This window comes from Tripterygium wilfordii, chromosome 13 (assembly GCF_013401445.1).
Source record: "Tripterygium wilfordii isolate XIE 37 chromosome 13, ASM1340144v1, whole genome shotgun sequence".
Taxonomy (NCBI): domain Eukaryota; kingdom Viridiplantae; phylum Streptophyta; class Magnoliopsida; order Celastrales; family Celastraceae; genus Tripterygium; species Tripterygium wilfordii.
Window position 1 is genome coordinate 15,532,161 of NC_052244.1, and position 12,920 is coordinate 15,545,080.

Genomic DNA, 12,920 nt, shown 5'->3' on the forward strand with positions numbered 1-12,920 from the left:
AACAATCCGTTGCTTCCTTGCTCTACCTACAGTTGGTCCTAATTTATGTTTAAAATCTTCACTCTCTCTCTCTCTCTCCTCCATCTGTGGTTAGTGATCTCTTTGATCAAATTACCAATTGAGGAAGCATTCTCTAACTTTTCTCTGTTCCTTTATACTTGATTCCATGAGCAATATTGCATCTAATTCTTTCCTTTTCTCTTCTCTCTCTCTTCCCTTCTAGTGGTACAGTAAGAGACCTAGCTTGGCTTAGCTATTTGCAGCCTTGTTTCTTACCGAGTTATTACTTTTGACGACTTTTCTGATCTCAAAACTTCCAGTGAAGAAAACAAAGACATCACAGCTGTTCTGTTCGTTCATCATCGTCATCTGCAGGAACAAGGAGGTTAAATTTGAGTTAGTATTTCTTGTGTTGGAATCAAGATTTGCAAACCTGGCAAATCACTGGTGGACGGGTCAGGTGGGTCTGCAGGGTATGGATCACCCGGCAGCCAATCCACCTAACCTTAACAACAAAGACAACAACCTGGAAATCTCAATCAACCACCACCACAACAGCAAAAGAAGTGGCGCCGTCGACGACGAAGATCGGGACACTAGCGACGAGCCTAGAGAGGGCGCGGTAGAAATCGGTTCCCGTAGGCCCAGAGGCCGTCCTCCCGGATCCAAAAACAAGCCAAAACCACCCATCTTCGTGACCCGTGACAGCCCAAACGCGTTCCGCAGCCACGTCATAGAGATAGCAGGAGGAGCTGACGTGGCTGAGAGCATTGCCCAATTCGCTAGAAGGCGTCAGAGAGGCGTTTGCGTGCTCAGCGGAAGTGGAACGGTAGCTAACGTCACGCTAAGACAGCCCGCGGCACCAACTTCTGTCGTGGCACTTCACGGTAGGCTCGAAATTCTCTCGCTAACAGGAACATTCCTACCCGGACCCTCCCCACCCGGCGCAACCGGACTAACAGTGTACTTAGCCGGCGGGCAAGGGCAAGTGGTTGGAGGTAGTGTTGTAGGGGCATTAGTGGCGGCTGGACCAGTAATGATCATTGCGGCGACATTCACAAATGCCACCTACGAGAGATTGCCTCTCGAGGATGATGATGAAGATGGAGGTGATCGGATCAAAAGTGGAGGGAGTAATGGTTCACCGCCGCCGCCAATGATGGCAGGTGGCGGTGGACAATCGAGTGGATTGCCTGATCCGTCGTCGTCACAGCTGCCAATGTTTAATCTGCCGCCGAATTTGATGCCTAATGGTGGACAGTTAGGGCATGATGCGTTTGGTTGGGCACCTCATGTGAGGCCGCCTTACTAGTGGTGCTGTATTGCAAGGTAAGATTGATTCCAAACAAGGTAGAGAAGATATATATGTATATCATCTCCATGGCTTTCTCATGGTGTTCAGTAGTAGTATATTCAAGATGATTACGTATTTTTAAAAAATCGTCTCAATTCATCCTATTTTATCAGATCCGAGATGTGATAGGGTTCCGAAGGATGAATTGGATATGGACAGTGTATATTGTTTTTTTCTTTTTTGGGTTTGCTTTTCTAGCTCTGTGTTTGCAATAAAAATATGAATTCTGTCCTCCTTTTTTATAATGTTCTTCCCAATCACTGATCTAGTTGTTATTAATAATGGTTCTTCTAGTGATCAATTAATTTTTGTTATTTATGAAATAAGATACTATAAAATCATATATCAATCACTGGAAGTAATTACAAATGTATGTGAAATGATGGAGCCGAGCTCACATTGATCTTCTTGTATATATAGCTCAATTTTAGATAGTGTTTGTTGGTGGTGGGGTTCTTAGAATTTTACTAATTTCGTGGTTATGTTCTGAGAGTAGAGTTGATTGTCTTTGTTTATCTTTTTTTTTTGTTTTAAGTTTTTGGGTTCTGGTTTCATTGTGGTTGGTTTCTTTTCTTTGGCTAATTATTTTTCATTCAGCCGCTGCTTTGTTGAAGATCTGCTTCTTTCTTTTGTTGTTTGGTCAGGCTGGGGTCGTGTTGTTGTTGGCTTCTTCTGGATTGGATAGAGAGATTTTCTTGGTTGTATGTGGGGTTGCTACGAGGTTCTTGGTCTTTCCTAGTTTAATTCTTTTTCATTAATAAAGTTCTGGTTTTAAAAAAAAACTCTAATAACCTAATTTTCCATGATGAGCAAAGTGGAGTATATCCATAATTCTGTAAATCTTAAAGCCAAAATTTGTAACGAAGTGTGTACATACAAGCTCTGACTCGCACTAAATGAAAATAAAATATAGTTTTAGAAATTTCCTTGAGCTTGTTCGATATATATATATATATACATTGATCAGTATTGTTGGAATTATTGTTGGAATTATGGTGCTTATTTTAGATATTTTGTTTATATAAGTTTTTTCAATACTCCAATGTTGGGATTAGGCTCGAGTTGTAATTTAATACAAGTTTTTTTATAATATATATGTATTGCCCGTCCATGCAATTTAAATTCTATGCAACTCCCTTACAATTCAAATATCAAGTATTAATGAGGGAAATTTTAAATTGACATATCATGGAATTCAAATCTCAAATGAATAGCACACAATCTCGATTGGAATGAGCAACAATTTTTGGGAATCTCAAGCAAATACAACAAAATTCCATATATCAGTACTATAGACGAAGATTAATTTTGCATTGCTAAATCCAAACCAATAGTTTTTTTTTTTTTAAAAGATCAAATAGACCTGATTGTATTTATTTATCCAACAAATTGAGTTATAATTCAGACCTGTAAACACTTGAGTCACCATAAAGATAGACTACAAATAACACATGACTGAAAAAGAAAAACAGGAAAACATAAACACTAAAACAAGAAAAATAGGAAACCACAAACACTAAAATCGGTTGTCGCCGGACATCCCGGACGACAATCAATAATAGTTATTCATATAATTAAGTTCTATTAAAAAATCGTTTCTTTTCACCCTTTTAGTTTTCCAATATATAGTGTACTAATTAAATGCATATCTTTTGGAACAATTACATTTGATGAATGTTTGACATGCATTCAAAAACCATATAATTATGTATGCCATGAGTTGCATGCTTCTACAATTGAAAACTATATATTTTGTTATAATATATATATAGTAAATCTTTGGCGTGTTTCAATTATTGCATTCATATGATTTATATATGTTTTCCATACAGTGAACTTCCATGGCGACATGAAAACATCAAAGTTAGAAGATAACATATATTAATAAACTGGAGCCCAAAGATTAATCTATTGTTAGTGGGTGTCTGAATTTTTTTATTATACATTAATTTAGAGAACCATGTGATCCATGAATTAATCTATACATTTGACTACTCAATTACTCAATTATATTCCATAGATAAAACAGGTTGCCAAAAAAAACTATAATTTGGGAAGAGTAGAAGACTAGACTACAGATTAGATCAACATGCATGGCACACTAAATTTGGAACAACTTTTATAAGATATAAGACTGAATATAATATATATATATATATATATATATATATATATATATATAGATTACTGCAAATTAATCACTACATGTGGATGCCTTCTTTGCATCTAATGGTATTGTCTACTTTGAGATACCTCTACGAACATTCTTACCTTTTCCTCTAATTTAATTTCAAGAAAATAAGCTCGATTCCCTCACTCAAACCCATAACATATTTAGTTTGAGAAAATGAATACTCAAATTACCATCATCTAGTTTTGGGAGAGACGACCATAGTTTTATAACTCACGGGCGTCCACACTTGAGCCTCTCGCAAGCAAATGAGGACATCGAGTGGGTATGTACTCTGTACAAATGCCGGCCATGCATAGTACAAAAATTGACCATCTTGAGTTGTGACTTTGTATTGTACCCATCACGTGTAAATGATTTCCATATCTTCTTTATATCGCCACTATTTCCATCTTCTTCTCGATGACAGCAGACAGCTTTGTTTTTTTTTATGAAAATAAATCATTGACATTTGGCCCATATAAACCTGGATACTATTGAATCGCTCCTTTCCCCATGGTATATGACGAGTGTAGAGTGTTTGATGTAGAGAGTTGAATTTGAATTCTTAACTGAAAAATATTCATCCCCAGTTAACTTGGTCTGGAGTACCTTTAATTTTATGTATATTCTAATCAAACATATTAGGATGTTTAATTTACGTATATCCATTGTTTAATCAATTAATTCAGGTAGCATCTCACCTAGATGACAACTCATACATACCCTAATGTGAATGTATGTATATTTTGGGCCAAATATTTCTCTGGGTGACGTGTTGGCGGTCAAAGCACAAAACTCAAGAATAAATACAAAGAAGGTGGTAGTGGGGAGGTTACTTAATGCTAACATGTCAGTTACAAAGAAGTGAGGGAGAATTATATCACCCTCACTCTCATTCAGTGAGAAGTGGTTACATCACCCATATTGACTACCATTACTCAAAGTGGTTACTCCAATACCCATAACGCTTATTAATCAAGAGAGTCACTGGTGAACAAAGTTACACAAGATGAGTATAAAAAAGAGCAAAAGGGAGAAAGAAAGAGGGGATCTGATATGATTTTAGCACTCGCAATCTCTTAATTCTTACCCTCAAAACACTCTCTCTAACTTGAGCAACATAGGTTCTCTCCAGCTAAGAAGAGCCTCCCAACATTTTCTTTTTCCTTATCATTTGTCTTTGCAAGTCTGGAGGTGGAAGGAATTGTCAGTCAAATTATGCTGCTTTGTTAGGATATTAACAAGCCAATTGTCAGACATGTCGTGGTTCTCGTGGATCTAAATTCTAAGAACCAATGGGCCTTCGCAAATATAAATCACTCATCACTTTAGATCCATTCATTGAGGCCTAGCTACCATCTTCCTGTTAATTCTTTTATTGGGCTTTTAGACTTGTATGATTTGGTTTGGGCTTCAGGATTTCTATACCAGAACTGAAGGGCCTAAAAGTTAAAATACATCCACAATGAATCAATTTTCACTTGCAGACATGGCCGCCGCCCAAGGCCCCAAATCCTCAAGATTCCATATCTTTGAAAACCTATTATTGTTATAGTAGCCCTAAACCCATTTAAATAACATAAGACATTTATTTTTTTTAAGAGGCCAATTTTTTAGAATTCATCCAAGATCTCTAGAGACTCAGGTACGCCGATGCATTGGCATGAATCATTCAATCATATGAATTAAGTCCACTGAATATTATAAACATAGAATTCAAGTTGCTAAGGGTAAGTGTAGATCACTTGATCATACGATCCAATCCAATGCCAGGAAAGACAAAGCTGGGGGCTCTATTTTATTTGGGTACAGATCCCCTGCCACAATACTTTTCTTTTCTGTATAAAAATCACTCTCTACGTTACCAGGCATCTCATCTGCAATAAAGCATGCACAAGTTGCGTGCGACAAGATATTTCTTTTCGGTTCGAATATGATCCGAGGAATGCCTTGTGAACATGGCATTGTTAATGCTTTAAGAAATAATGAGTATTTAGAAACAATGTTAGCTGTGTCGTAAACTTTTAACTACCTATGGTCATATAATTGTGCAGAAGTGTCTATGTAATAAAGAAGACAAGACCAACATGAAAGAGAAGCTAACCGTATACCATTGTTTCTGAATGTTGTGTATGTAACATCTATGAGCTGTAAGTTCATGGGGTATTTCAGGGGCTAAACAGTGCTGCTGTATGCTTACCCTCTCCAAAGATCCAGGATGGATTTGAATGGATCCAGGCTGCTCAAGTTCTGTAACATCACACAACTTTGTTTGCAAGCATCAAGATTCTCCGAAGCTTATTGGCAATTCCTTGCAACTGGACCGGTCTTCGAATGACTCCGTTAATCCCACTTTGCAAGCATCTATCCCACATATCTACATCAGCACTAACAGTCAAGGTCACAATCAATGGCCAGCTACAGCTTTGAAGCTTCCTAATTCTCATCGCAACTTCATCTCCATCCAACTTCGGCATCTGAAGATCCAGAAGAATAATTTGGAAAGACAGATTTGAGGGGCCAACAGCACTACGGCACTCAAAACGACAGATGAAACAGCAAAAACAGTGCAACAAAGTTTCTCAAGCAGCCTCCGCGTTACAGACCTGTTCATGTCATCATCATCAGCTATAAGGAACCTGCAAGCCTCTAAAAAGGGAGTTGGGGTTTGTGTGGTCCAAAGATTCTCAGATAGCTATTGCAATGGATGGTCGGAGTTGAAACCGTAGGACAAGTGCCATACTTTGGGCATCACCGTGAGGGTTTGGGACTACCCAGATGTTACCTTGCATCAACTGCCATTATAAGAAAGTAAGAGATGAGGGATGAGAACATTCGAACGAGAGTAAATAATGTCCAAGCCATCTAGAGCTTCAACCACGCTATAATTTTCAATACAGAAAGCTATGTGCTACTGAAGTGCCCAACATACAGTTAAAAAATGAACAATCAGACATGCAGGCCGGATAGGAAACATTCCAACAAGACATTATTCAGAAATCAAACGACAATTGAACTAAAGCTTCTTAAACCACATATAACTTTAAAGCTCAAGGTTGCTCGTTGAATATTCTACCATGATGTAAGAGAAGAAAAGTATCCTTCGGCATCAAAATAATTTATTCACGATAATCATGGAGGAGCATTTGGATGCAAATAATTATCTCAATGCACATTAGCTCACTCAAAAGATGTGTTTCTTCTACAATCATCAACATCTAAGAGGAAGAAAAGAAAAGGCAGACAAACACACAATTTACAGTTCTTACCTGCACTATTTTTTTACAAATACTGAAGCTCAAGCCCTCATCAAGTCCCTCGCTTGCATCTCTCTTTCTACCAAGCTGCACTGCTGAACTTGAGGCGTCTGATTGAGGACCACTATCCTGTACCCCGATTTCAAATCTAACATATACATTCCCATCAGATGAGCTCTGTTTCCAGCCAGCCCATCTTTGATCACTCCATTCCTGACTTCCACCCACTGATATAACTCTAAGTATTACCGACCCTCTTCCATTGTTGCTGCTCAACAGATTCCCAACCATATGCAAGATCACTTGAAAAACTCTTCTTTCATCACCCATGACATGATCAGGTAAAGTATTGTCAACCACAGTGGAGAAACCAAAGCCCCTATAGACACACAAGCACTTGGCAAGGCAAGCTGCTTCTCTTATCATGGCGTGCAAGCTGAAAGATCTCATCTCCAGTGGAAAGCTACCACTATTTTTTGCGGAAATCTCCATCACATCGTTTATCAAGGCAGACAAAACATCACTTGTCTTCAGCATCGCATCAACAATAAGTCGTTGATCAGTACTCAAATTCCCATCTTGAATCATTGAAAGCAAACCCAAAATCAAGTGCATTGGCCTCCTCATGCCATCACTCATAACCTTCTGAAATGAGTTTCTAGTTTGGCTTGCCATCATAGCATTTTTCTTAGCCTGCTGCAGTGCTCGGTTCTGCTCCTCCAGTTTTTCCCTCATCAGCTGGGACTCTTCAAGAACCGCTGCATGAGAGAGAGCCACAGCCACCTGATCAGCAACCACTCTAATTATCTCTACTTCCTGGTTGCTCCAAGATCTTTGCTGCTGGCATGGAAGGACTAAAGCCAATATGCCATAACAAGTATGGACTAACTCTGGAGTTCCTCCTTTGAAATTGGAACCATGAAGCACTGGAACCCTAATTGCAGCGACTGGTCCTGACTTACCAGCTTGTCCACAACTTGCCACAGCTAGTGCCGAGTCAGGCACAAGGATATTTACTCCATCGCTCTTTGTAATCCTCTCAACATCCGGATCAGTAATTGCTAAAGAACAACTATAGAAATTCCTCATATTCAGCTCATGAGTTAAATTCATCTGAGAATTGGTCTCATTAGGCATCCAAACAGCACAAGTTTGCAAGCCCAATGTCTTAGATAGCTCAACCAGTGTTGTATACAAAATCGTATGCCTATCAAGAGACTTCCGGATCTCTTGAGTAAGCATAGAAACATGTAAACCAGCTTCTTTCTGTTTCATTATCATCCCAACCTCACGCCCAAGATCCCAGGCTTTTTTCTTCAACATGAATTCCCGGACCTTGACTCTGAGAAGTAAGGGAAGAAGGGTAATAAGTGTAATGGCAGTGGCACACGATACCAGAGCAGTCAAGATCTTGAAAACAGTGAGGGCTAGCATCAGCTGAAAAGTGTGTTCGACATAGGTCCAGGCATTTAGCAGATGAGTCAACCCACACAGAACGATGAAGGCAATGAACTGAAACAGGACCCACTTGAATGGAACATTCGAGCAGCTCACAAAGTACAACAGCTCAAGAGGAATCGAAAAGTAGGCCACAGCAATCAAGAGATCACTCACTCTTTGACATTCCAGAATGCTCTCAATGCTCCATAGGCTCCCTTCATCGTCGCAATTACATCTCGGGAAGCCATTATTGGCCGCAGATCCAGATATAAGGACAGACGAAATCAAAAGCCCAGATGCCAATATCCTCAACATTGCATACAGATTGACAACTTATTGCTTCTAGCTGCTTCAATTCATTTGAATACGAAACTAAAAGGAGAGGTTTTAGAAACCCAAGGCTCCATTCATTGGAACCTCAAAACCCCAATCTTTAAGTTTTATATCCTGTGAAACAAAATTGAAAACCCAACAAACTTTTAAGGACTTTACAAGAGATCTAACATAGTACCTCCTAGGTTCCGAAAATTAATCAAATCGAGATTTTTTTTTAATCAAATACTTTTCTTTTTCAATTTCTGTTTTTCCTTTCAAGATTCCCCAAAATTTTCGATTTTATTAATTAGAGAAAACAACACAGTAACTAAGAAAATGACATTTCCCGTGAAAAAAAAACTAACTTTTGGAAAGCAATTCCGGAAAAAGGAAACACCCTAATTACGCGGACGAAAACCCACCGATGTACGTTCTTTTTAGGAAAATTAAGAACAGAATGAAGAAGAAATGCAGGCTAATCAAGCAAAAAATCCATACCGGAATATTATTCAAGTCACGCCCAGCTCCGGATCATGTTAATTAATCCACAAACAGAGCTATAGAGGCTTCCCTTCGTCGGGGCATTTATAGAGGCAAGGAGTCCAGGCACAGCCCCTCAAAGTCCAAATATTTACTACCGGATATCTCCATAGAAGAAATTAAAATAAGGGACCCACCGGGCGCCAAATCCCAACCAAAGCGCAATGGTACACCACCGCCGGAGCAAGAAGCTGTTTTCTCTACAGGAAACCGAAACCCGACCACTTCGCGTCGCGTAGATCGGTGGATTTGACACTGCTACCACAACCGCCACTATCAAGGTTGTCGCTTACGTGAACCAAACGGACTCCGATTTCATACGGTTCGAAGGGCTCTCTCACTCTCTTCTCCGATTAAACGGCAAGAAGGGGAGAGGTCTGTAGAGACGATAGAGAGAGAGGAATAATCTTGTGCGCAGTTTCGTAAGCGGAGTTGTAATTAAAAGGGAGAAAGAAAGAAGAGGGACCCGCAGGGGATTTTAAGTTTTAACATGCTGAGAACTTGGACGCTCATTTGAATAAGAAGTCAAAACGTCTTCGTCAGACTCAAACAGTCAAACAATGAACTTTTCAATTTAATAGCTCTTTTAAGTTATTCAATGCTTCTATTCCCTATTTTAGGGCTCAACAAAATGAATCAATTCATCGATTTTTTTAAAATAATTTACACATTTCTTCAATAAAAACCGAAGCAAAAACCATCAAAAATTGAAATTTTTTTCGGTTAATTATACTTTTAGTCACCGAAAGATACGCATAGTTCATTTTTAGCACTGAAACATTTTTTGTTACAAAGTCGTCACCCATTGTTCCAAAATGAGACTTTTTAGGTACTCGGTCATATTTGTTACAATAACGGGCAGGGTCAATGCTGAAGTGGCATCTGGTCAATGATTGTAAAATTGAATGCGCTTATATGGCAATTTAACATGGTTTTGAAAAAAGAATAATAAAAATGACATGTAATTAAAAAAATTTAAAAAAAACTTAGAGTTTCTCTTACCTCTCCCCCTCTCTATTACCTCTCCCTCTGCTACACTAAGTTCACCATGGACATGCCGATAGCCGGTGACGCCTTCAGATACCTCCCGAACGACTTCAACGAAATTGATTATCCAACACAATCCCATTAACATTCATACCCCTCAAACTGTAACCATAAACCGATTTACCAAGCCATTGGTGGAAGCTAGTTATGCAACAAGCTCAGAACTGGACTATGGATATTTGGCTCCCACAAAATGATTTACCAAACCAACCTCCCCCGCAGGATGGCCATGGTATCTGTGTAAGATATGAAGAGAAGCAGACCAGACAATACACACCCAAATAGTACAACAAAAGGTACACATTAATAGGGAAATAATCTCTCTCTCATAGTCCAGATTTGTACAAATTAACAGGGAAATAATCGGTTGAAGAAGAAGAGTGCGATGGTGGTATTCTTAGAGCTACGGTGAGAGAGATTCAGGCAAAATGGCAATGGAGCTGACAAATGGGGAGGTGTATGTTGAGGATTTTGGAGACTTATGTGGCAATATGTAAGGATTTATTTTTATTTTTTTTCCACATGAGCATATCTTGACCAATGACCTTTAACTAAATGCCACGTCAATGGAACGCCTGACCGAACTTAATGCCACATCAGCGAAATTCTGCCTGAGTACTTTAAAAGTTTCATTTTGAAACAATGAGTGACGATTTTGTAACAAAAAATCTTTCGGTGTTAAAAATGCATGACGTCTATCTTTCGGTGACTAAAAGTATAATTAACCCAATTTTTTTTGACAAAATCGACTGTTTGATTGGTTTAGTTTATACAAAAAAGGGTGACTGAAACCGATCGCAAACACCATTACTCTCTTTCCCTGTGAAAATAAAAATGCAATTGTTGTGGGTTGGGCCTTAGAGTGCCGCAGCCCATTTAATTTTTAAAGTTTTTTGTTTTTTTATGAGGTTTCTTTATTAAAATTTTAAAAATGATCTGCCGATCCCCTCAGCTCGAAAAAATTTGAACATATCAAACCCCGCGTTGTCTTCTGCGAACACCATGGATCCGCCTCCTCTGAAGCTTTTGATGTTACAAGGCCCTCGCGAGGGGGAGACGCTGGAATTCGGGGTCCGATCTACAGTCCGCGTCGGGCGGGTTGTTACTGGAAACAATGTGACCATCAAAGACGCCGGCATATCGTCCAAGCACGTCTTCATCGGATTTGAGTCAGGTCAGTGGGTCATCCGCGACCTAGACTCCTCGAACGGTACCTTACTCAACTCCTCCAAGCTCACTCCACAGACGTCATACCCTATCAACCATGGCGACACCATCAAGCTCGGCGAATACACATCCATCCTCGTCAAAATCGACGACCTAGATTCTGTGAAACCGCCCAGGATCGCCGGACCGGAGGGAAACATGAGAAGTAGCAATGTAGAAGGATTAATTGAAGATAAATCGCAGAGCACTTCGCAGATTTTGGAGAATCGGCGGCGAGGGAGGCCCAGGAAAGGTGGGGCTTTGAAGAATGAACTTAAGAGCCTGGGTATTCCGGAGGCTGTAGGTCCTGCGAAGGAGCAAAATTGGAAGCCAGAATTGCAGCAAATGAGTTTGAGGGTTACCCGGAGTGGAAAGAATTTGAGTGTGGATTGTACAGCAATGGAGATCGATGATAACAAGATCAGACGGGGAGCAAGAAGGGGGAGACCCCCACGTCCAGAGCCACTGGAGATTATCCAAGTCGATGATAGTGAAGACGATAAAGAAAATGTGAAGGAGTCAAACCTTGAAGAAAGAGATAGTGAAGAGGACAAGAAAAAAAAAGATAATGATCGGGAACCACCACCAGAGAGAGCTAGAGTGGATGCTGTAAAGGAGAATGTGAAGGGATTAACCATGCAAGAAGATAATTGTAAAGAGGATATAAATCAAAGTGAACATGGTGTTCCGAAGAGCAGTAATAAGGAGGAAGAAACCCTGGATTTGGAGAAAATGACTCTAGGACAATGGTTTGATTACATGGAGGTTCATTTACAAAAACAGATTGTTGAAGAGACTGAGGTGTTGATTGAGGGTATGAGGCAGAAAGCTGAGCAAGTTCACGCATACAAGATGCAGCAGAAGAAGAAAAGGGCAAAGGAGAAGGAGAAAGACAAGGATGTGGTTCTTGTCAATGTTAGATAGATGGTCCATCAGATAGATGTTTTGGTAATTGGCACTTTTGTTTTGATAATCTTATTGCTTTTGCCAAGAAAAATTAGAGATGTCTTTATCTTTTGTGGTAACTATAGACTAGTTTGTGAATGTGTATTTCATAGGCATATTGAAGGTCCTGCATATACCTTTATGCTATATATGTTTTGTCATATCTGATATATAGACCAGCATGATATCTTCTTCGTGGTGCAACTAGACAAAAGATCTGTATTCTTGACTTGCTATTTGGATACTTGGTTGAGAATTTGAGATTTCTGGTTGTATTTTTTGAATATTATTTGAGATTTCCCCCGGTATAGATGTTGTGCATTTCCACAGGATTGATTGCTAGGTTGCTTGGCCACTCTCAGAGTCTCAGTCTCAGGTCCTAGTGAACTCAGATATTTGCTTTAAAGAACTTTTAGTTAGTTTAGAACTTGTGGGAGCTAGCACATTCTCTCTCTTTTTTTTGGTATCTAATTTTCTGTTTCTTAATATATGGGAAGGACTCAAATTTTCACCTGTTGTAGCTGTACTTAATTTTCTTTCCTGTTTTCTTGGAAGGGTTAGTTGTATGGTTTTGGTGAAGAAACCAGCAAATCGCTTTGAAGGTACTTTTATTCTTTAATTGGTCTGTTTGGAAATCTTTGGA

General features: G+C 39.3%; 3 protein-coding genes across 3 annotated transcripts; 2 read left to right on the forward strand and 1 right to left on the reverse strand.

Moving 5' to 3' along the window:
• The first annotated feature begins 24 nt into the window (after positions 1-24).
• On the forward strand, positions 25-1,599 carry LOC120011965 (AT-hook motif nuclear-localized protein 20-like). The gene has a single exon (XM_038863168.1). The coding sequence runs from the start codon at positions 476-478 to the stop codon at positions 1,310-1,312; it is 837 nt and encodes a 278-aa protein (XP_038719096.1). The 5' UTR covers positions 25-475; the 3' UTR covers positions 1,313-1,599.
• Positions 1,600-5,473: 3,874 nt separating this feature from the next.
• LOC120013229 (ethylene receptor 2-like) lies at positions 5,474-9,502 on the reverse strand. Its single transcript, XM_038864970.1, has 3 exons — positions 9,038-9,502; positions 6,797-8,671; positions 5,474-6,322 (listed from the first exon to the last, which is right to left on the reverse strand). Exons 2-3 carry the CDS (start codon positions 8,537-8,539, stop codon positions 6,215-6,217), a joined length of 1,851 nt encoding a protein of 616 aa, XP_038720898.1. The 5' UTR covers positions 8,540-8,671; positions 9,038-9,502; the 3' UTR covers positions 5,474-6,214.
• Positions 9,503-11,128: 1,626 nt separating this feature from the next.
• On the forward strand, positions 11,129-12,256 carry LOC120012654 (FHA domain-containing protein At4g14490-like). Its single transcript, XM_038864092.1, has one exon. The coding sequence runs from the start codon at positions 11,129-11,131 to the stop codon at positions 12,254-12,256; it is 1,128 nt and encodes a 375-aa protein (XP_038720020.1).
• The last annotated feature ends 664 nt before the right edge of the window (positions 12,257-12,920 follow it).

Bases quoted from the DNA above. Each gene is read 5' to 3' on its own strand.
- LOC120011965 (XM_038863168.1), top strand. From the start codon at position 476: ATGGATCACCCGGCAGCCAATCCACCTAACCTTAACAACAAAGACAAC.
- LOC120013229 (XM_038864970.1), bottom strand. From the start codon at position 8,539: ATGTTGAGGATATTGGCATCTGGGCTTTTGATTTCGTCTGTCCTTATA. The intron at 6,323-6,796 runs GTAAGAACTGTA...TTATAATGGCAG, and splicing joins TTTGTAAAAAAATAGTGCAG to TTGATGCAAGGTAACATCTG.
- LOC120012654 (XM_038864092.1), top strand. From the start codon at position 11,129: ATGGATCCGCCTCCTCTGAAGCTTTTGATGTTACAAGGCCCTCGCGAG.